This window comes from Equus przewalskii, chromosome 24, assembly GCF_037783145.1.
Source record: "Equus przewalskii isolate Varuska chromosome 24, EquPr2, whole genome shotgun sequence".
Taxonomy (NCBI): domain Eukaryota; kingdom Metazoa; phylum Chordata; class Mammalia; order Perissodactyla; family Equidae; genus Equus; species Equus przewalskii.
This window is the reverse complement of record NC_091854.1, coordinates 2,096,463-2,121,792: the sequence shown is the minus strand read 5'-3', so window position 1 is coordinate 2,121,792 and position 25,330 is coordinate 2,096,463. Positions and strand designations below refer to the sequence as shown.

At 35.7% G+C, this 25,330-nt stretch overlaps 1 protein-coding gene across 1 annotated transcript in view; it reads left to right on the top strand.

Moving 5' to 3' along the window:
- SNX7 (sorting nexin 7) overlaps nucleotides 1-17,660 on the top strand; it is a 170,286-nt gene extending 152,626 nt beyond the window's left edge. The window contains exon 9 of the mRNA XM_070592739.1: nucleotides 16,248-17,660. Coding sequence (XP_070448840.1) covers nucleotides 16,248-16,298 — 51 coding nt within the window. The 3' untranslated portion in view covers nucleotides 16,299-17,660. The remainder of the gene's footprint in view (nucleotides 1-16,247) is intronic.
- The last annotated feature ends 7,670 nt before the right edge of the window (nucleotides 17,661-25,330 follow it).

Here is a 25,330-nt window from a genome sequence, read left to right as displayed (position 1 = left end):
AAAGGCCAGGGTCAGGAGCCTGGAGTGCTGGTGAAGAGACGAGCGCAGGGATATTTGGGACACTGAGGAAGCTTCTTGGTTCATCAAAGGAAGAGGCAAGGCATGAGTTAAACTGTTCGGGCGCAGAAGCTTCCCAGAGAGGTGGCTAATTTGTAGATTCTTGCTGCCAGTAGAGAGCAACAGCACAGGCCTTCCCAGGCAGCCTTGCTCGGGATCAGGGATCATTCTTCTTCTTAAAAACCAGTGCTTCCTCCAGAGCAATGCAGCTCTCTGTTCGAGTCCAGGTGCAATCATCTGTGAAATGCTCCAATCATTTCTACGATATTCCCACGATGCGCAAACACCAGCAGTGCTTATTTTTTAAGAGAGCCAACTTCATCTTTGTATAGTTCTGATTGTTGCAAAATGGCTTGTGGGTATTTTTTTTAATATTTATATCTTTATGTTTTATCTTTTGGTTTTAATTCTATTCCTTATGGACTTGTTACTTTTTCACATGACTGGGATCTCAAATTACTTGAAAGCAGTCATTATTCCCTGTACTAGTCAGGATAATTAACTCTAATGACCATATCAGAGAAACTCTGAAATTTCAGTGGCTTAACAAAAGAAAAGTTTCTTTCTTTCTTGCAGATCAGAATGCTTCTGAATCTTGTAACTATGCTTTCTGGAACATGTCACCTTCTGGGGCCAGAGGAGAAGAGAGATGGAAGCAGCAAAGCATGTATTAATTGGCTTGTCCTTGAAGTGACACACTTCCCTCAATCCCCTGGCCAGAACTAGTCATGTGAACATAACCTAAGTGCAAGGGACTCTGGGAAATTTAGGAGTGCACATGGATATTTGATCACCTCTAAATGTGTTGTCTGCTACATACTATTCCTATAGTTCTTTATTTCTTCAACAGACTAAATTTCCCAGAGCCTTTGATTATTTTCTTTCAATTATTTCTTATAGGACAGAATTCCAAGTACCCTCATCCCCCAAAACCTCTAATGTCTGCTATATAGCTCATAAACTGTGCTACACTTCCTATATGGTCATTTTTTCCTGTCCGTCAGTGTATCCAGGCACCTTTCCCCGACAAAGCAGAGAGGCTAGTGAACAGGTAAATAGGAAGTTAAAACGGGATGTGAGAAGTGTCCTGATGATGCAAGTACAGAAGTTATAGCCACATGTAGAAGAGATACCTAGCCTAAATCCTTCCTGAATGAAGAGATATCTAACCTGAGATCCAAGGAATTAATCAGTCAACCAGGTCGGGGAAGAACTATGGATGGATGTGTCAGAGTGGAGGGGAGGGCATGTGGGAAGCCAAAGACCCAAGTACAGCAGGAAGCATGATGCTTTCAAAGAATCGCCCAGGACTTCATTCCTGCTGGAGGGCGCACGTGAAGGGGAACTGGGCAGGGATGAACTGAGGTGGAGGCAGTGTCAGATCACTCAGAGAGCTGTAAAATATGCTAATGGTGTTGACTTTATTATAGGAACAATGAGATTCACTGAAGTTTTTAATCAGGGGGATACAAGAATTACAAGAATCAGACATTTTAGAAAGATCATTCTGGCTTTAATGTGGAGAGATCAGATTTAGACTGGAATTGGATGAATTTAGAGGTGGGAAGGTCAGTTAGACGACTATCATAATAGCGGGAATCTATAGTCTTCTGTAAGAGGGTAATATCAGAGATATTGGAGATCCTAGAAGATAGATTTTCAAGATATTGTCCACCTGGCCCATCCAGAACTCATCTCCACTGGAGTTTCTGACTCAGACAAACAAACTACATCCAACTAAGTGTTTCCAACCCGCCAAAATTGCAAATAACTAAACTTCCAGTTTGGTTTTAAATAAGACACAAGGACAGATGTGTATTTATCTTTCTCTCAGCTAAAATTTGAGCTTATTTGGGGGAACCACATTTTATACTTCGTTTTATTTCTATCCAGAGCCCTAGGTATACAATAAATACTTTAATTAAAAAACTAAGTACAGCATGCCACATAAAATAAAACAACTTTTGAATTAATTATTATAACAAGCACATCTGCTACCTCTCGGATTCTCTCTCTAGTAATTCCCTGATCTTACCATGCTGCTTTGGAATGTATTTACAGTTGAATGTTTTTTATTTAGGAACAGAAGGAAAATAACAAAAACATGGATTAAGTGGATGATGGGGATCCCCAATAGTGATTTTGCTTGGAGGAAGATTTTCATGTGATCGTCTCTTTAAGTTATTAATTTGTCAAGAAAAAAATATTCAAAATAATTAATTAGGTTCATCCTTTGAAGAGGGATTAAAAGTGTAGATACCTGAAAGTAAATGAAGAATATTCATGATAAGAAACATTGCAAATAGTACAGTGTCTTTTTGACATGAATAGGGAAAGGGAGCAAAAGTTTATTCTGATCACCAGACCTCAAGGCATAAGGTGCCAACGTTGAAAGAGAAGATATCACTGACTCCACCTTTACTATGAATATGGAGTTTCCTTGGTCATAGCTGAAGTGTCAATGTTGATGTATATGTAACAGGATATTTGTTAAAATTGCAAAGCATATATGTGGCATGTTAGCAAATCAGCCTCTTTACACGCATACCTGCAAATGAGGTGCATTCACCATCTGCCCAAAGAGGAGCCATGTTGTGCTCGCATAGTTAGAGCTGATGACTCTGGCAAAGAAATGAACATCGCAGTGGGAGTTGAGCACCACCACAGAGTTGAAATTCTTGTTAAATTAAGATTATCCAACCCCACTGAGGAGGATAATCCATTTACATACTCACACCCCGAGCTCTTAATTTTCCAGACAAGTCTTAGTAAGGATTGCTCTTTGAACAAGTAAGTAAGGAAATTAAATATTTATTACATTCCCCTTTTTCTACCTCAATCATGTAATAAATAACAGAACTATGTGATTGCTAATGTTCCTAACAGCTTCAATTTCCAAAGAGTTTCACTTTGAATATTTGTTTCATGAGGGCAAGGATCTAGATAGTTTTGGTCATTGTTATATCCTTACCACATACAAAGTGTTCGTAAACATTATGGAGTGAATATATAAATGAATGGTTTATATTTATTCTATTTTATTGTCTCCCAGACAGTCAATCACTAAATGGCTAATTTTATAGTGCTTTTACTCTAGTGAGGACTAGGTTTATAAGGCCAACCTTTTGTTTCACAATCAAGAGAGTACAAAAAATTATTTTAACTTCGAAATATTAACAAAGTCTTTAACAGAAAACTATACATTTTTGCATAGATAAATTTTCAATAATGCTAAATCATTCAAAGTGATTCTTCACTTTTTAAGGAAACATGTTCAAGGAAAATATTACTAGCTTTTTTTGGTCACTAATTCATACTTTGGATGTTGACAAAATAATAATCCTAATCCTCATCATCATAATTCAAAACATTTCCATAGATTTTTAAAGATTATAAAGAGACTTTAGGTAATAAGAACTCTTTTGATCTTCCCTGGGTCTGGGCTTGCGTTGCAATATTTACTTTTAGGGACATGAGAGGACAGGAATGTGGCTTTGGTAGGTATAGCTACTGATTAAAGAAAAGTCCCAATTCAGTGCATTCAACTCAGCGTTTTAAATTCTGTCTGCCTCAATCTTCGTCACGCCAGCAACTCTGCATCAGTGGTTTGGTAGCTAATTGGCATTAATTTCCTGCCTTTCTTTGTTTTAAGCATAAGAAAAGGAAACACAAACCTCTTAGCTATCAAATAACTAGTCTCCTTTGAAAAGTTATACCTACACAAAAATGATAATTATGGAGATTATTCAAAAACGTGGGAAAGTGTATAAGATATAATGTTAGGCGTAATATATGTTATATGAAAATATAGATGGAAGTAGATAAGGATTGGATGCTACGATGCAAAAATTAGAATAGCTAGTTAGGATTCAGGGTTATGGGTAACCGTTTTTCTTTTACAAGATTGTATTTAAAACTATTGTAGCATTATCATTTTTCTTTTTGAAATGGTGAGGCAATACATTCTGGTGCCATTATAAGACAAAAAGATTATTGTGGAAATGTGGACACACAGCTTGGGATTACTTTACAAGCATGAGTGTGCTGTCTTTGGGGTTGCTACAGTATTCTTAGTTCCTAGTATAGGCATTCAGTTTACAGCAGCTTTATCTTCTTGTTAAAAAGCAAATATTCTTCATTCATGTTATGACAGACTGTCAAATCCAGGCAAATCTAATTTTTAACAATTCTAAGCAAAAATAAGCTACAGATTATAGACAGATACACTACAAAACTGGAGAGAGTGAAAAGAAGTAAACGTTAATGAAAAGGAAAAAGAAATAGTCACACTCATATCTATTAATCTACGTATATACTGAATGATATTTTGAAATTATTTCTAAAAATTCTTCCCTACACCATATTCTTCATTTTAAAATCTTATATTTTAAAATGTCATCACTCATGGTATACTTATTAAATTGTGACATGGATATAAAAAAAATAGTGTTTGTGATTATAAACTTTGAATTCATGTTATGTGGTGTTCAATGCATACTTAGTGCTTATATGCAACAGAGAAAAAGTCAATAATGGCTACATGATTTATTTCATGAGTGGAATAAAACGATTTTTTCTTGAAATTAGATTTTTCTAAAACAATATGAAATAGTTATTAATGGGAAGTAAATGAAAGCTTTACATGTACAGTGACCTTGGCAATTTTTCTGCGTTTTTATCCCAATGCAGATCTTTAACTTGAGGTAATAGTGTGGTCCTCTCATCATCCAAAACATGAGATTGCCCTGAACTTTCATTCTCAAGAAAATTTGCAAATCACCTTTATACCTAAAATGAGAAATTGTTCCCTCCATTCCGCACTACCAAAAGAACGTGATACATTAAAATATCCATGTCAAATGAGGGATATTGTAACTTAGTGGTTACACAAGGAATAGAGAAAGAGGACAATTGAGTTTGATGTATGACTGCCTAACCTGGAGAAATTAGAAAAGAAGAGCTTTTTTGTGAGAAACACACACGCACAACCAGTTAGAAGGAAACGTTGATATTATTAAATACACAAGGATGCCAAATCTGCTCATGTATACTAAGCGTCAACATAACATTTCGAGCATAAGATTTAGAAAGAAAAAGAATCACAGCTCTGGAATGAGCAGTCAATAATATGACAACTATAAAAGGCTCACCTTGGAATTCAAAGATCAAAAAAGAGCTGTAGTCTTTGCAGCTCCATTAGGAATTAGACCCAAACCACTTCGCTATTTTATGACAGTATTCAACTGTGCACTTTAGATCTTCCCAACAGAAAGCCTAATGAGCCCTGTGGAGGCCACACTACCTGCCAAGAAAATAATCCATCCTGCAAAAGCCCCAGCGACAATATTCCTCAACGCTCAGAAAAAGTACTGAAATGTTGTCATTCAAAAGCCTTTCTACAACCCTCCCTGGCAATCCTGGAGGATCTAATGAGTGAAAAGCCAAAGTACACAAAAGAATCATCACTTCCAAATTTAGAAGGAAAAAAAAAGCAAGTGCTATAAGTCAGAAAATTAACTACTGACTGTCAAAAATGACCTTCCTGGAGCGTCAAACAACGCCTGTCATGGCTTCTCAAATTACCCCAGCAGGAAGGCCCAATGACTGAGGGGAGGCCACAGTGCTTTGATTCACTGCCCTGCTAGCATGCAACCTGTTCTTAACATTCTTATTTCCATTTCATTTTGGAGATATATTTTAAGACTAAATAATCCTTAGGCCAGTGAGTGAACAAATCTGTGAACAGGACTATAACAAAAAAGAAAGTTGTCTTTTTTTCCCCTACCTTTTTCTTTCTTCTTTTTATACCTCTTATTGGCTGTTTTTTTCTTCTTCTCTCATCAAACATCAATATTATTTTTATTTTTTCATGAAAAAATAAACAATATGCCCTCCGGAGCACACAGAAATCAACATTTCTGACCTTGAGGTAGGTACTTCCCAGTAGATTTCTAGAAAAAAAATAGACATGCAACATGAGTGAGCCACCATATCTTCCCTCAAAGAGCTTGTGTTATAGTTATTATTTAGACAAGGACTCTTGCAGTTACAATACAGAGTACTAAGTACTGTAATAAGGCAACAACAGAGACCTAAGGCGTACCTACAGTGTGCTACCTAATTTAATCTTGGAGAACCTTTCTGGAGAAAATGGTGATTAAACTGAGACCTGGAAAAGGAGTAGGAGTTGTGCTCCAAATGTGCCACCCTTTGATTATACAATGAGGAATTTAGAAGATCAAAGTTGTGATTAGCTGGCAAGTCACTTAAGCTCTCTGTGTCTTGATTGTCTCTTCGCTAAAACTAGTTTTGCCAACTTGATAGGATTATTGTGAGGATAGAGATGTCTGAGACCAACAGACCAAAATGAATATCCAATGACAAAATATGACTATATATATTTTTAATTATTAAAGCTTACATGATGTGTCAGGCAACCTTTAAATGGCCCCTAAATATTCTCACCTCTTGGTATTCACTCCCTTGTGTAATCCTCTTCTCCTTAAGTATTGCCTGGACTTATGGACTCAGTTGTAAAGACAGAATATGGTAGAGTGATGGGATGTAACTTCCAAAATCAAGTGATAAAAAGACTAAGACTTCTGTATTGGACCTTGGCTCTCTCCCCAGTCTCCCTTGGATTTCTGATCTGGGGGAAGCCAACAGCCATGTCATGAGGCAGCCCTGGGAAGAGACCCATGCACCAAAGGACCAAGGTCTGACAATAGCCATGTAAGTGAGTTTGGAAATGGATGTCACTCCCTGCACCTGCCCAGCTGAACCTTCATATGAGACCACAGCTATGGCCAACAGCATCCTCATCAGAGACCTTGAGCCAGATGTAAACTGCTAAGCTGAGCCCGAATTCTTGACAGACTTGTTAAACACCTTGAGATTTCCATTGAAACTCTGGAGCGGTCATGGATTAGAAGAAAAGAGCATGACTAGAAGTAAGGGAATCATCATAAAATTAAGGAAAAAACTAAAATAGTAGCTCCCTAACAAAGTGTAAAGTGGGCCTCCATAAGATCAAGGTAATCTGGCAATAATTTAATTGTGTTCTCAGATGAATATCAAAACTATTTGTTTGACAAATAGTGTAAAACAGAACTCACACTCTCCACAAGTATCATCTATGGTGTCCAGTACAAAATTAAGAAAAAAAAATGTAAACATGAAAAATAACAGAAAAATATAACACTATTATTATAATAAATATATTAGATTATTATAATATTATATATTATATTATATATATTACTATTATATTATATATATTATAATATTATTATAATAAAACATAACACTATTATTATAATAATAATATAATTAATAAAAACGTCTGTCAATAGAAATAAACCCACAGATGTCAAAATTAGCAGACAATGACTTTAAAATAACTATGATAAATTTCTTAAAGAATCTACAAGAAAAAAACATACAATTAATGAAGAAATGGAAAATGTCAGAAGAGATTCAGAGTATAAAGAGGCACTAAATGAAAATCCTGGGACTGAAAAATATAACACCTGAAATTAAAAAATCCATTAGATGGAATTAACAATAGAGTGAAAGAAAATATAGACAAAAGTTTCAGTGATCTTATCAACCAATCAATAGAAATCATCTAAAGTCAAAACAGACAGAAAAAATACGGAAACCAATGAAAGAAACCTACATAACCTGTGGGACAGCATCATGCCACATAAGATACTTGTGGTCCAGAGGGAGTGGATAGAAAGAATAGAGCAGAAAAGATAGTTGAAGCAGAAAACATTAGGTAAAAACTTCCCAGACTGGATTATAAAAAAAAAACATACAAAACCAGGAAGCTAAAAGAAATACAAAAAGAAAGCCACTTGTGGGCACCTCAAAGTCAAAGTGCTGAAGAGCAAAGAAAGAGAAAATTTTAAAAGTAGCCAGAGGAAAGAAAGGTATATTACACACAGGGGATAAAGGATAAAAATAATTGCTGAATTTTTATAGGAAACAATAGAGGCCTGAAGACAATCAGATATTATTGTTAAAAAAATAGGAGTAAGAAGACCAAAATCTATCAACTTAAAATTCTATATCTAGTGAAAACATACTCCAAAAATTAAGGCAAAATAACAAAAGCTATAAGAATTTTTCACTAGCAGACCCACAATCCAACAAATGCTAAAGGAAGCTCTTTAGGCTGAAACAAATGACACTGGATGGAAATCTGGAGCCACTAGAATGAGTGAAGAATACCAGAAGTGCTAAATATCAAAGACTAATTTCCTTAACTTTCTTACATTATTTAAAAATAAATTAACCATTTGAAGCAAAAATAATAATACACTGTGGGTTTATAACATAAGTAGAAGTAAAATTTATGGCAAGAATAGGAGTAAAATGAGAGAGATTTAAATGAAATTATACTCTTGTAAAGTTCTTACATTATAAATGATCTGTTACACTATTAGGTTCCAATATTTTAAGGAAATCTCTTGTAATCCTTTGAACAACCAATAAAAAAATAGTATAGTTAAAAAATCAATAGAGGGAAGAGAATGAAATGAAATTTAAAAAATCAATTTACAACAAACAAGCCAAAAGTAGTAAGAGAAAGATAGAGAACAGAGAGGCAAATAGAAAACAAATATCAACAGTTCTTATATAATCACATTACAGGGAAATGGATTGAACACTTCAGTTAATAAGCATAGATTGTTAGATTGGATGTAAAAGCCTTATCCAAATGTACGAAATATATACAGAACAATAAGTGAATTTAACAAGGTCAAAAAACACAAGGTCAGTATAAAAATCAATTAGATTCACATACTTAGTACAAGTGAAATATAAAATACAATTGAACAGTGCCATTTTCAATACTATCAAAACTATAAAGTAGGAATAAATTTCATTAAAAAACCTTCGAGGTCTCTACAATGAAAACTACAAAATATTGCTAAGGGAAATAAAAGGAGACTTAAATAAATGGAATAATCTATCATATTCATAGATTAGAATACTTAATACTGTTAAATTGTCAGTTATTCTCAGATTGATCATGCAATGGCAAACACAAAATCTCAGCAGGATTTTTTTCTAGAACAAATAGACTATCTGACTCTAAAATTGCTATGAAAATGCCAAGAACCTAAACTAACCGAAAGAATCCTGAAAATCAAAAATAAAGTGGAAGGACATACGCTATCTGATTTTAAGACTTCCTCTAAAGGGAGAGAAATAAACACATTGTATTATCAGTTTAAGAATAAAATAAAACAAATAAATAAGTAAACAAAAATGTGAATAAATAAATGTGATAAAGCAGAAATTCCAGAAACAGACCCTCACATACACGGTCATTTACAAAGGTGCCAAAGTAACTCAGTTGGGGAGGGGACATTCATTACAACAAATGTTGCTGGAACAACTAGGTACACATAAAGAAAAATTAATCTTGACTCATACCTCATACCATCAAAAAAATTATTTCAAAACATATCTTGGCCCAAACATAAAAGTAAAATCTATACTGTTTCAAGAAGAATACATTGGAAAACTTCTTCATAACTTTGAGGCAAAAATTTCTTATGCCACAAAAAGCACTAATTTGACTTTAGAAAATTAAAGACTTCTGCTCTATAAAGTCACTATTCAGAAATTGAGAGGAAATATCCACAATACATCCATCTGACATAGTATTGGTGTCCAGAATATACAAAGAACTTTTACAATTCAATAATAAGAAGACTAAGAAGTCAACAAAGAGTGGACAAAATCTTAAACAGAGTCACCTCAAAAAGAAGTTATATAAGGGACCAATAGGCACATGAAAACATACCCAACATCATTAGCCATAGGGGAATGTAAATTAAAATAACAATGAGGTACCACCAAACACCCACTGGAATGTCTAAAATAAAAGAAATTGACAATAATAAATATAGGCCGCTATGTGGAACGCCCAAAATTCTCATACATCACTGGTAGTAGATAAAACAACAAAACTACTTGAGAAAAAAGTTTGGCCGCTTCTTATAAAATTAAAGAAACACGTACCTTATGATCTAGAAATTCCATTTCTAGATATTTTTCAAGAGAAATCAAAACATATGTTCACAAAAAGACAAGTATACAAATATTCATGGCAGTGCTATTCTTAATATTCAAAAACTGGAAATAATCCACATATCAATTTATAGAAAATGGATAAACTGTGGCATTCATTAAATGTAACACAACACAGCAGTAAAAAGGAAGGAACTGCTGATACTTTCCACAATTTGGGTGAAAAAAAATCTCAAAATATTGCATTGATTAAGTGAAATCAGACATAAAAGGATTCTACAGGTGTGTGTGTCAGAAAATTCTAAATGAGGTCTTAACCAAATGGAGGCAAGTAAGAATATAATGCTGGAATATTCCACTAGTGTATTGTAGATTCACAGAGTCTCCAAACTGGAAGGGACCTCTTCTTCAAGTCCCATCTTCTTCTATTTTCTAATGAATAATCAGAGACCTGGAAAAATGAGTAATTTGATGATTTGGCCAAAGTCACCTGGATCACACTAAATACCTAAATAATTTAGACACATACTCAATACTAAGCTCTGGCGATAGAAATTAAAGCAGTGGTTATCTTTGGGGGTGGGTTACTGAAAAGGGATAGGAAGGTATTTTCTAGCATGTTGGAAACATTCTGCATCTTGATTGTGGTAGTGGTTACAAGGGTGTAATACATTTTTCAAAACTTAATAAACTTCAGACTTAAAATTGTATATTTCTTTGTATATAAATTACACCTTAATAAAAAAATAAAATAAGAGGTGGAATCAAAACTATGCACATGTTAAAAATAAACATTTGCTTTTGCTTCAAAGAAAAGATTGACCTGTGAGGAACTATTAACAGTAAAATGTTTCATTTCAAAAAAAAAGAAAAAGTTGAAATTTGCAACTTTGATGAATAATACTGTTATTATTGACTGAATAATGTTGTTCATCTCTGTAGGATTGTTCCACATCATTTTTATTTATTTTTTTCTATACATCTGTGTTCTCAAAATTTTCTAAACTAAAAGTGCATTTATTTTTATTATCAGCCAAAAATCATTAAAATTTTTAAAAAGTTAGAAGTATTTATTAAAATTCTTTCTCTTGTGCAAAAATTTGACTGGGGGCCCGGCCTGGTGGTATAGTGATTAAGTTCATGTGCTCAGATTTGGTGGGCTGGGGTTTGCAGGTTTGTATCCCGGGCATGGACCTACACACTACTCATCAAGCCATGCTGTGGTGGCATCCCACATACAAAATGAAGGAAGGTTGACACAGATGTCAACAGATGTTAGCTCAGGGCAATCTTCCTCATACACACACAAAAATTTATTGGAATATCATGAATGCCAATGCTTATTGAGTGTGAGTTAAGACCAGAAAAGAGGAGAAATAAATAGAAGGATTAAAAAATACAAGTGTGCATTAATATATTTAGAAGGTACACATATGATCAACTGGAATTTTGAGTTTCGCAAGGTGCAGACTAAAATCCATTGCTGTGTAAAACTATCATTAAGATATCCTTCAAGAACAAATGAGAGAATGAATGAGAGAGTGTGAAAAGCTGGATAAAAATGCAATAATATTTTTTAACTGAGAATCGTGAATCATAGCAGTTTATAAAAGAAAATGTGTCCTGATTCTAGGTGAGAACTGGATTAGCCAGACACTCTCTGGCACTTTACTCGGAGAACGAGGTCATGGCAAGGGATGTGTTCTGTTGACAACAACAGGTATTCAAAAATTTTGACCTTTGCTAATAAAAATTGAGTTCCACCTGGAATTTGAGGACTTGGAAAGCAATGAGGCGAAAAGTTCCTCAGCTTCTAATTGGAGCTCCTTCTTCATTCTGCCTGTAAAGGAATTCTATCTGGCAAACAAATATTTGGTATAATTTATATACAAGAGCAGTATATTTTTACACGACTTGAGGAGAAAAGCACACTATAACATAATATTATACTGAAAAACTTGGAAACATTTTTGACTAGCATGTAGTATTTTAATAATATCATGCATACCCACTTGAAAGTTTGTAACTGAAGACTTTGTGACATTTGAACAAAACCTGAAGGAGATTGGGGAGAGAGAGAAAAAGAGAGAGACAGTGGGAAAGAGAGAGCGAAAGAGATGCTGATATTTTTGAATAAAGCTTTCTGGACTGAAGAGCCTCAAATGCAAAAGCTTTAAGTGAGGAGCGTGCCTGGTGGACTCTAGGATTAGCAGGAGGCTGTTGGAGCTGATTTAGCCAGGGGGAAAGTAATAAGAGATGAAGTAGGAAGACAGGACAGGTCATATAGGGCTTTGTTGATCATTGTAAGGAATTTGGATTTAAATAAGAAACATGGAGAGCTAGTAGAGTATTTTGAGCAGAGGAGTGGCACTGTCTTATTTACATTTTAAGAGGATCATTGAGTATACAATAAATAGTAAAGTGATCAAGACAGAAATTGAGGGCCCAATAGCAGGCTCTGCAATGATCCAAGTGGGAGATACTGTGATTTAGACCATGGTGGTATCAGCGAAGGTGGTGAGAAATAACTGGATTCTGGAGTTGGCACAAACAGAATCAGCAATTTGGACGTGTGGTATGAGATCATGATATTAGCCCAGGACGATTCCAAGTTTTTGATCTGAAGGACTGGGATATCAGAGCACCAATAAATAAAACTTCAAAATACATGAAACGAAAAGTGATCAAACTGAAAGGAGAAATAGACAAATTCACAATTACAGACAGAAACTTAACACTCTCCTAGCAATCATTGGTAGAGCAAGTAGACTGAAAATTCAGTAAGGAATTAGAAGACTTGAGCGACACTATCAATCAAATTGACCCAGTTAATGTTTATAGAATATTACAGAGAATAACAGCAGAATCCCAACTCTTTTCTAATGCACATGGAATATTCACCAAGATAGACCATTTACTGGACCATAAAGCAAGTCTAAATAAACTTCAAGTCATTTAAATCTTATAAGATGTTTTTTAACTTAGAATTAAATTAAAATCAATAATGGTAAGACATCTAGAAAAGCCCCAAATATTTGGAAATTGAAGAACTAACTTCTAAATAATTCATGGGTTAACCAAGAAATCACTAGTCTAAAATTCTTCATAGAAATATACACAAAACCTCTTGTCAACATATTAAGAAATTAAATCCAGCAAAAAAATTAAAGTCTCACAAAAAAGTGAGGTTTATGCCAATATAAGGCTAGATTAACTTCAAAAGCCAATCAATGTAATACACCATATTAATAAAATAAGTGAGAAAAATCTATGATCATTTTAATAGATGCAGAAAAGTAATTTTGAAAAATTCAATACTTATTCATGATTTTTTAAAAATTCTCACCAGCTAGGACTAGAAAAGCATTTTCTTAACCTGATAAAGGACATCTATGAAAGCTCTACAACTACCATTATCCTTAAAGGAAAACCATAAAATACTTTTCTCTTAAAATTGGGAAAAATGCACTTCCATTCAACATTGTGCTTGGGGGTCATAGCCAATGCAATAAGGCACAAAAAAGAAATACAGCCCTAAAGGTTGGAAAGGAATAAGTAATGCTATCTTTATTCATAGGCAATATGATTGATTATAGACAATCCTAAACAGGACTTTAGACAGACAGACACACACACACAAACATACAGACTCACACAATGACTAGAACAAACGAGTGAGGTCAATTTACAAAATTATACCTTAGGGGCTAGCCCCGTGGCCGAGTGGTTAAGTTCGAGTGCTCTGCTTTGGTGGCCCAGGGTTTCGCCAGTTCAAATCCTGGGCACGGACATGGCACCACTCATCAAGCCATGCTGAGATGGCATCCCACATGCCACAACTAGAAGGATCCACAACTAAAAATACACAACTATGTACCAGGGGGCTTTGGGAGAAAAATAAAATCTTTAAAAAAAAATTATACTTTAGTCCTGTATACTAGCAGTAATCAATTAGAAAATGAAATGTAAAACCACCATTTACAATCATTTCTAACAACATACAACACATAGAAATAATTCTAACAAATGAAATGTAAGTCTTATACACTGGGAACTATGAAACATTGCTTTGAGAAATTAAACAAGACTTAGTTGGAAAGATACTGTGCTCATGGAATGGAAGACTTGTTATTGTTGAGATGCCATTTCTCCCAACTGCTCTATAGATTCACTGGAATTCCAAACGAAATCCCAAAATTACTTTTTATAAATGATAGAGATGATTCTAAGTTTTATCTGAAAATGAATAGGGTTTAGAGTAGCCAAAAGAATCTTGCAAAAGAACAAATTTGGAAGACTCATGCTGTGTGACTTCAAGGTTAACTATAGATCAGTGTTTCTTGACATTTTCTCCACTATTGTTCCCCTCTCCTGGAGGAAAATTAAACTTAAATTCCCTAATGACAGAAATGAAATCTTAAACGATAAGATTTTGTCAGGTAAGGTTGAGTTTTAGAGTGCCACACACCATTATAATACTCAAGAGTTTTTTTACCCATTCCCAAGAACCAATTTTCACCCCTTTTAGGATAATAACCCTTCTATTGAAAACATATACCATAGAGCTACGGTAATATGGACAGTATGATTCCACTTATAGAAATTCTAGAACAGGCAAAATCAATCTGTATGATAATAGAAATCAAAATAGTAGTTGCTTATGATGGGTGGGGTTTGACCAAAAGGGGGCACAGGTAACTTTCTGGAGTGATAGAAATATTCTATGTCTCTGTTGACCTGTTGTTATGTCTATGTCTCATTTGTCACATCTCATCAAATTTTATACATAAAATCCCTGTATGTAAGTTTTGCCCCAGTTAAAATAAAAGATTAATAAGAAGATCATAACTTAATTTAAAAGACTATATCTTTATATTTTTCATCCAATAAATATTTACACTTTAAATGATGAATACATTTTGGTAAGAGATATCATATATGTAATATATATTATGTACATTACATTATTGATATTCAGTGACAAGCAAAATCTTTTTACTTGAATTTCTAAAAAATCTATAAAGATTAAATCCAAGAAAGAAAACCATGGCAAGATGAAAATACATTTTAATATATGCCACCCTATTGTCTTTATACCTTTGTAAATTGCCTGAAATCTTTTCAGGAAAAGATGTCTTCTAGTTACAAATGCTATGTAACAAATGATCCCCAAACTTTGTCGACTAAAACAACAATTTTTTTTTTTTTGCCTATGACATTGTGGGTCAGGAATTTAGGGAGGGTTCATCTGGGAAATTCTTGCTTGCAGTCTCTCATGTGGTGCAGTCAGATGTCAGCTGGGCCCGCAGTTATATGTGAGATCCCCTAGACTTGATGTCCAATATGGCTCACTCATGTCAATGTGAATTGCTGACTGTTTGCTGGGAGCTCACTGGGCTGTCGGCCAAAGTGCCTACAAGGGGCTCTCCAGCATAGTGGTCTAAGTGTAATAGGACTTCCGAAATGGCAGCTCCAAGCTCCAAGCACGAGTGCACCAGTGAACAAAGCAGAAACTGTGTTATCTTCTCTGATTCAGCCTTGGATGTCATGCAGAATCATTTCTGCCTTCTATAGTTACAAGTGAATCTCAAGCTGGCCCAGATTCAAGGGGTGAGGGGGTCATCGAGCCCTCTTCTTCATGAGAGCTGTGTCAAAGACTTTCCACTCATCTTTTAAACTGCTACAGATGAAAAGAAAATAAATAAATAAAATAAATTATTTTTTGTTTTGACCTGAAGAGTTGAGATCTTTTGAGATCCATCACATTCTAGCCTAAGTAGAAAATATTTTTCAGAGATTTAGATTTCATCAAGAAGTTGAGATCCATGTTGTTTTTAGATTCATATAATCTGTCTTAATACTTTCACCTAATCAGTAATCTTATCAATTGAGTAGTTGGGGTGGGATAGTCAGGATTTGGGGAGAATTAAGTATAAATATGTCTTTTTTTGGTTCAGCATCTTCTCAGGGATAGAACTGTGAATTACTCTTTAGTTCATCTACGCAGGAGCAGGATTAGGTCAAAACAGAGAGCTATTGAGGATTCTTCAGTTCAGAGGATTTAAAGAGATTGTTTTTTTATTCATTCATATATACTCTCATGATGAATTCATTCATTTCATTCCTTTCATTCCTTTCTCTAGGGAGCAAGAGGAAGTTGCCTAACCTGGAATAGCCAGATTCCAGTTCTATGATTCCAACTCCCTGCTGTGAGAGACCTTGGAAAGTGATATCAAGGCCTTCCTGCACGTGAGAAACTAGCTCTGAGGCCTGGCTGGTGATCAGGAAGGATACCCGTGATTGGATAAAGGACCCAATGATTTAGCGCCTGCCAGTCATGCTTAAGAGGAAAAGCTGAGCTCTCTGACATTTTGCAAACTTTCTTTCAACTCGGCAAAATCCCCTTCCTCTCTTAACAGGACATGGGCTGAGTGCCAGCGGAGGCGATGAGTGCTACAGATGTGTAGTTTTCATTCATTTTATTTGCTTCAGCCTCTCGAAATATGTTAAATTGCTGGGCTGGTGGGGGCATTGGGGGCGGAGATCTATAAGCTTAGTCTTTATTTCAAACTTTATTTCAAATATTGATTTTGGAATGAGGCCTTGGAAAATGCCTATTTATGACCATGTGGATTCCTTCATTTATGACCATGTGGATTCCTTCATTTAAGATGAATTTTACAGTAGGATAACAATTTATTTGTTTACTTCTCTTGGTTCTGACATGATAGTGCATTTGGTAAATACGAAGCCATATCACTCTATTGTGCAAGAAAAAATGGATATAACCTCAAGTGGTTCTGCTCAGACTCATTTTTCAAACAGGTCTCCTGGTTTAGTTGGAAACTAACAGCTTACACACTGGCAATGTGTAGGAAAACTGTTACTTTATGATTGTGTGCAAAAGTAAATGAGATGTCGCGTAAGCCAATCAATCAGCTCTGTAAAGAACATCGTCTGTTTTCAGTAACGAATGGTTTCCTCTCAACATTTGGTTAATTTTTCTTGCTGTGATCTAAAAAATCTCTCTTGAATCCAAACTGCAGAATGATATATGGGACTAGCAGCCACTTACAATAATGTCACCTTGCTGTTTCACCTGCTTTTGTGGTTGAGTTTGGGGTACCATAAGCTTTTAAAAGGCCTTGTTTCGGTGGTTTCTTTGTCATTAGCTGGCCTTTCCTCTCTTTTATTTCTGGACCCTAAAGGTGGAGTCCCTGGGGAACCTCAGACGGCTGGACCAACACTAGCTTGAAAGAGATGCCACTTCCTTCTTCACGTCATTGAACTGGGAGTCCCAGCAATAGAATGATGAAATAAAGAGGCTCAGAATACTGGAGCAAAACAAAGATTAGAGTCATTCAACTTAAACCCTGTGTTTTACCTCTCAGGTAATGGAGGTGAGGAGTGTGTAAATGATTTTCCCAAAGTCACACAGTGTATGTCTCCAGACTCAGCAATCAATCCCTTTTCCACTGAACTTGTCTGTTTATTAAAAAAAAAAAAATTAAAACAATTTGGAAAAATCAGTACTATAAAGTGTGGAGACCACAAAACTATTGTACACATCACTGTATTACTTTTATTTCCTAGTCCCTAGGAACTGAATATTTTGAATAGTTGGAGCTTTTGAGATAAATTACTGGTTAGAGCACTCCTGATGGTGATAATTACTTTTATTTCCTTTGTTTCCCCTTTTACTCCTGGACAGAGAATTTGTTCCTAGAACTTAAGTTTTCTACCTTGTAATTTATAAGCTATCACTTAGATTTTCCCCATTGGTAAAGGTCTTCTTTCTCTTTCCATGGAAATACATCCTTTCACTAAATATTCGGACCCACTGAGGTAGACTCCTGCTTTATTGCCTGAACCTGCATCTTCCCAGATGCATAAGCCTTTGGTTGTACAAGAGAAAAACACCATTAAATAAATTGGTCTCCTTTCATTTGACCTCATAAATAGAAGAGTTAGACATTTGCTGCAACTTCTAAAACATTATCTCCAATAAGCAACTGTCTCCCAATAATTATTTTTGATATGCCAATTTTCATGTATTACAACTACCTTTTTGTACTGAATTTTCTTTGATGAACTTTAATGGATGATTTAAATCACTTTAGAATCTGAATCAATGTTGCACATTTTAAGGAGGCCCCACCATTAAATAAGAAAATGTTTTGTAAAGCAAAAGTAGCACTTAGGAATTTCATGTGTTCTTTAAGTATCATTTGAGCCCCAGCCTTCATATTTCCGAACAAAATTACAGACGTTCTTTTTTTATCATTATTCACAAAAAATAACATTGTAAAGAATACAAGTGAGGAAACATTTCAGCCATAGCCACAGCATGCCATGCTGTGATTTTATCACTTATTACGGATATTTAAAAAGAACCAATTCCACATTGTTAAATTATCTAATTTTAAAAATCTGCCCTTCTGTTATGACATAACTTTTAATAAGAAATTAATGCAATGAATTACTTTCAAATTGAATTTGAGTCAGTTTAAGTCCTCTGGCAAAGCATTTTCTAGTGACTCCCTTAAAATGGAACAGTTGGCTCACAGATAAATTAATGCTGGTCGGTGCACATTTCCCTTTGGATAGCATTTTTTTTTTTTTTTCCCCAGCCTGAGACCAGCCATAAGCCATTTGGTTGGGTTTATTGGTTCTTAGAAAATGCTTTCACAACCTGGACGTTTTCTTACATGTTTGCACGCTGTGCATTGCATCTCAATGAATGGCATTCTCAGCACTGGAATTTGGAATCTCTTATTGTGCAAACAGCAAATTGTACAGCAGTGCTGCTGACCTAGCTAGCTGAAAAGCTAAGTGCTGCTAACTGAATGCTACCTTTGTTTTAATGATCTTTTATTAAGCAAAATAACAAAAATCGGAAAACTCAATCACACCTCATAAGATCAGACCCAACACATACTGGGATTCATAGGTATTATTGAAGAATGGTTGCACCAAGCAATTATATTCTGTGTATTTATAGCCTCAAACTATCAGGGAAGAGCGGAAATGGAACTATGTCAAAACTCTTCAACCATAAGCTTAAATTCTTTCTTTAGAATACCTCTCTGAAATCCTATAATATTAATCACGTTCCTGAAATAGAGTTTGATGGCATTTCCCCTCACTCCTATTTCTCTCCTGCCTCTACTACCAGGAAGAATTTTCTACTGTTGATTATACAACAGACAGTGGGTTACAAAGTGGCTCAGGAGTTCCAATTGGAGCCTTTGAGAACGGCTGGTTTCACACTCAGACTATGCTCTACACTTCTTCCCCATCCTGGGCGCACTCCATCTTGTCATTGGGTATAGACATATCTTTGTGACAGATAGAGCTAAGTTTTATCTTCCACTTTCACAGTGTGAGTTGTTGCCGGGAGTTCTACTGAACCAGGGACTCATTTCCTAGACTTTTTGTATCCAGGTTAAATGGTTTTCATCAATCAAACATGAGCGAAAGTGGAATGGTCACTTTCAGACCTGGGTTTTTAAAAAATAGTTATGCCTTCTCCGATGTCTTTCACACTGTCTGCCTTTTCCCATTTGCTGGCTAGAGAAGAGGACACAGAGGTCCTAAGGGAATCCAGAGCCACAGGCAGAAGGAGCCTGGTTCCCTGAATCACTGCATGAAGGAAAGCCAGAGCTGCCAAACGGGAACAGTACCCTGGACTTGTACGTGAATAGGAAATGAACTTCTGTTGAGGTTAGTCATGGAAATTTGGTGGTTTATCTGTTACAGCAGCTAGAATTTCCTAACTATAATGGTTTTATATGCTTTTATTAATATACTAAAAAGTAAAACTGATTTTTTCATTTTTGAAACTTTGTATATTCCCAACTCCCACTCACTGTCTAGCACAGTGTTTTTATACTCATTGGGTAACAATAAAACTATCTCTTATTGAGTTCTTGCTATGTGGTCATCACCATGCTAAGGGATTTTCATACATTAGCATCATCATCTTTACATAATATTGAAAAATTGTTAGAAGGGAATATGAAGAAATGTAAGCCCTCCGTGAACACAGAGATTGTGTAGCTTGCTCAGGGTCATACAGTTAGTAAGAGTTTTTTACTCATAATGTCTAAATTCAAAACATATTTCTTTTACATTAACCTGTTATCTTTGCAAATTTCGTTTATTGAGGGCTTTCTCTGGGCCATCTTTATATTTTCCATAAATCATCTCATTTAATCTTCCAAGAAGCCTATGTAGAAGGCACTTAACAACGGAAGAGACAAAACTATTTTGTAGCTTGTGTACACAAACATTTTTTTGAGCACTTGCATTGTGCACAGTTTTATGATATGTGAAGTCCAAAGAAAGCAGCTTCATTTACTATTTTCCAGAGTGGTTAGGTAGCCAAATGCTAATATAAACACAAGTGAAGAACTTAAGCAACTCATAGTGGAACATTAAAACCAAGATAGCCTGTAACTTGGATATGCTAGACTTAACTAGAAAGATATCATATTAGTTTGTTAGGGCTTCAACAACTGGGAGGCTTAAATAACAGAAATTTATTGTCTCACAGTTCTGGAGGCTATGAACCTGAGATTAAAGTGTCAGCAGGGTCGGTTCCTTCTGAGGCTGTGAGGGAGAATCTGTTCCATGCCTCTCAGCCAGCTTCAGGTGCTTGGCCGGCAATCCTTGGTATTCCTTGGCATGTAGAACCATCACCTTCATCTCTGCCTTCATCTTCACATGGTGTTCTCCCTGTGATGTCCCCTTTTGATAAAGACCATAGTCATATTGGATTAGAACCCACCCTAATGACTTCATTTTAACTTGATTACCTTTCTAAAGACCCTATTTCCAAATAAGGCCACATTCTGGGGTACTAAAGGTTAGAACTCCAACATATGAATTTGGAGGGGACACAATTCAAACCATAATAGGTGTTCTTACAGTCACTTAACGAACACATAACCACTAAGCATCTACTGGGTGCCAGGCACTATTTTAGGTGGTGGGGGAGTAAGCAATGAGCAAAACAGAGGAGGTCCCTGCTCTAATGGCAGGTTGTCTCACTTGTACCTGCCTAGTCCAAAGTGCCATCCACTGCACCCCACTGGACTCCTTATGAATTTTCTTGATAAATTATTTTAATATTTTAATCCCACATTTCAAACAGTTAAAACACTATACATATCTCCCATTTTCCAAACCCTATACAATAAATAAACAGTGCTGCTACATTCAATAAATAAATTTATTCCACCTGGGGTAAAGTTTGGATGTTAGAAAAGCTATTGATTTGGTTTTTAGATCCTCAGCATGACCCTTAGCGAATTAATTCTAGTTGTTTATTAAATAACGTAACACACAATATTGTAAGCAAATTGTTATTTAACGTAACATTACTTTGCATTAATTTTGCATTTCTTTTTATTATCATTTTTTTTTATTGAGGGAAAATTGGTTTATAACAGAATATAAATTTCATGCGTACATCATTATGTTTCGACTTCTGTATAGACTACATCGTGTTCACCATCAAAAGTCTAGTTACCATCCATCACCATATGCATGTGCCCCTTCATGCCTTTTGCCCTTCCTCAGCCTCTTTCCCCCTGGTAACCACCAGTCTATTCTCTGTATCTATGTGTTATTGTTTGTTGTTGTTTTTCTACCTTCCAAATATGAGTGAAATTATATAGTATTTGGCTTTCTCCATCTGACTTATTTCAATTAGCATAATACTCTCAAGGTCCACCCATGTTGTCACAAATGGCAAGATTTCACCTTTATTATGGCTCAGTAATATTCCACTGTGTATATACCACATCTTCTTTATCCATTCATCTGTTGATGAGCACTGCAGCTGTTTTTAAATCTTGGCTATTTTGAATAATGCTGCAATGAACATAGGGGTACATGTATCTTTTCAAATTAGTGTTTTCATATTCTTTGGATAAATGCCTAGAAGTGGAATAGCTGGATAATATGGTGGCTCTATTTTTAATTTTTTGAGGAATTTCCACCCTGTTTTCCGTAGTGGCTGTACCAAGTTACATTCCCACCAGCAGTGTAAGAAGTTTCCCGTTTCTCCACACCCTCTCCAACACTTTTTATTTGTTGTCTTGTTAATTATAGCCATTCCTTTCAGGTGTGAGGTGATATCTCATGGTGGTTTGACTTGCACTTCTGTAATAATCAGTAATGTTGAGCATCTTTTCATGTGCCTGTTGGCCATCTACATATCTTCTTTGGAAAAGTATCTATTCAGATCTTCTGCCCATTTTTTGATTGGCTTGTTGTTTTTTTGTTGTTGAGTTATACGAGTTCTTTATCTAGTTAGGATATTAGTCCCCTATCAGAGGTATATGATTTGCAAATATCTTCCCCCAATTGGTAACTTGTTTTTTTTTTCTTTTGTTGAGGAAGATTAACCCTGAACTAACATCTGCTACCAATCTTCCTCTTTTTCCTGAGGAAGACTGCCCCTGAGCTCACATCTGTGCTCATCTTCCTCTGCTTTATATGTGGGATGCCTACCACAGAATGGCTTGCCAAGCAGTGCCATGTCTGCAACCAGGATCCGAACCAGCGAACTCCAGGCCACTGAAGCAGAATGTGTGCACTTAACGCTGTGCCACCAAGCTGGCCTCAGTAAGTTGTTTTTTCATTTTGTTGAAGGTTTCCTTCACTGTACGGAAACTTTTTAGTTCAATGGAGTCCCATTTGTTTATTTTCTCTTTTGTGTCCCTTGCCTAAGGAGACATGGTATTCAAAAAGATGCTGCTGAGACCCATGTCAAAGAGTGTATGCCTTGTTTTCTTCTAGGAGTTTTACATTCAAATCTTTATTCCATTCTGAGTTAATTTTTGCATGTGGTGTAAGACAGTGGTCTGCTTTCATTCTTTTGCGTGTGGCTGTCCGGTTTTCCCAGCACCATTTATTGAACAGACTTTCCTTTCTCCTTTGTATATTCTTGGCTCCTTTGTCAAAAATTAGCTGTCCATAGATGTGTGGGTTTATTTCTGTGATCTCAATTCTGCTCTGTTGATCTGCATGTCTGTTTGTCTGCCAGTTTCATGCTGTTTTGATTACCACAGCTTTGTAGTCTATTTAGAAATCAGTGGGTGTGAAGCCTCCAACCTCATTTTTATTTGCAGGATTGCTTTAGTTATTTGGGATCTTTTGTTGTTCCATATAAATGTTAGGATTCTTTGCTCTATTTCCAGGAGAAATTTCACTGGGACTTTGATAGGGATTGCATTGAATCTGTAGTAGCTTTGGGAAGGATGGACATTTTAACTATGTTAATTCTTCCAATCCATGAGCACAGGATATCTTTCCATTTCTTTGTGTTTTTTTAAATTTATTTCAACAGTGCTTCATAGTTTTCAATGTACAGGTCTTTCACCAACTTGGTTAAACTTATTCCTAGGTATTTATTCTTTTTGTTTCAAATGTAAATGCGGCTGTATTCTTGATTGGTTTTTCTTCTATTTCCTTGTTAGCATATAGAACCACAACTGATATGTGTGTTGATTTTGTACCTTGCAACTTTACTGTATTTGTTTCTTATTTCTAATAGTTTTCTGGTGGATTCTTTAAGGTTTTCTTTATATAAAATCATGTCATCTGCAAATAGTGACAGTTTTACTTCTTCCTTTCCAATTTGGAGCCCTTTTATTTATTTTTTCTCTCCTAATTGCTCTGACTTCCAATACTATGTTGAATAAGAATGGTGAAAGTGGACATCTTTGTCTTGTTCCTGTTCTTAGAAGGCTAACTTCCAGTTTTTTACCATTGAGTATGATGTTAGCTGTGGATTGTCATATATGACCTTTATTATGTTGTGGTATTTTACTTCTATACTCATTTTATTCAGAATTTTTGTCATAAATGGAATTTTGCATTTCTAACCTATTAAAGTGCCTTATACACTCTACGCCTGATATTTCTGGAGTTAAGCAATTCACAAAATGGTATACTAATGACCTTTTAAAATGTTCTTACCACATCTGCTCTTTTCAGTGCAGGGAAACTGGCAGCGTTCGGGGAAGGAGATTTTCATGGACGAGAGATAACAAGAACTGAAGCACTGTCTGAAAAGACAAGTGTGTTTTAGGAGTTCTTGTAGGAGGATTCAGGAAACAGGCCTTTGAGATATGAAATGCGCAAATTATCACTTTGATGATAGCAGAAATGTCTACCAATTTCTTGAGAAAAGGAAAAAGCATCCTTCTGTTTAGATGACCTCCTGGACCAGTAAGACTCGATAGTGTGTTGTTGGCGTCTGGGTAGAATCTGCTGAATAGTAGGTGTGTTACCCAGTGTGGAGGGTGGAGGAAGTTCTCCTGTGTTGAAACATTCTTGGAAACCTGTTCCCAGGCTGCTTGATTTCTTCTTCCAGGACCATGTTCCCCTACCTCCATCTCCCATTTGTAAGCTAATTTTCTCAGCTACAGTTGACAAATTTGAGTTACATCCTCCCTGATGTCTCCAAGTCCACATTATTGTCCCCTGCTCTCTGTTCTCCTGACACAGTAATTGCCCTGTCATAGCCCCAACAGCTGTAAGGGTAAATGCCAACCTACCCATTTGTCTCTTCCACTACACAATGGACTTCTTGAGCATAGAACTGCATCTTTTTCACTGTTGTAGACCTGGTGCCTGGAACATAGAGGTGCTCAACATATATTTGTCAAAAGAAAAAGTTAGAATGATAAACATTTAATCCAGTTATTTTTCTAAGAACACATGTCCTTTTTCTATACTAGAAAAGTACAGTATACAACGAAGAACCATGTGCATACACAGTGTTTATAATTACACAAGGGATTTTCCATCACTGCTTTGTCATTTATAGTTGGGTGCCATTGGAGAAGTCAACCTTGCTGAGACTTAGGCTCTTCATGAATAAAATAAAAATAACAATAATAGTCTTACCCACCTCACAACGATGTGTTGTGAGGATCACCTGAGACATGTAGGCAAAGCATTTTGTAAAGGCTCTATAATTTATTACTACCACTCAAAAAAATAAAAACTCAGTGCTATAAGTCAGACTTCATAAAATTCACTTATGGACAAAACAAGTACCCAAAGATCCCCAAATCTGCCTTTTTACCAAAAATGTTCTTGGTAAATTTTGCTTTGTGTCATACCAACAAATATTTATGGTGCTTCCTTGTGCCAAAGAACATTTGCATTTTGGGTGAAAGTGCAGGAGGTTTGGCATTGTCAAATTCAC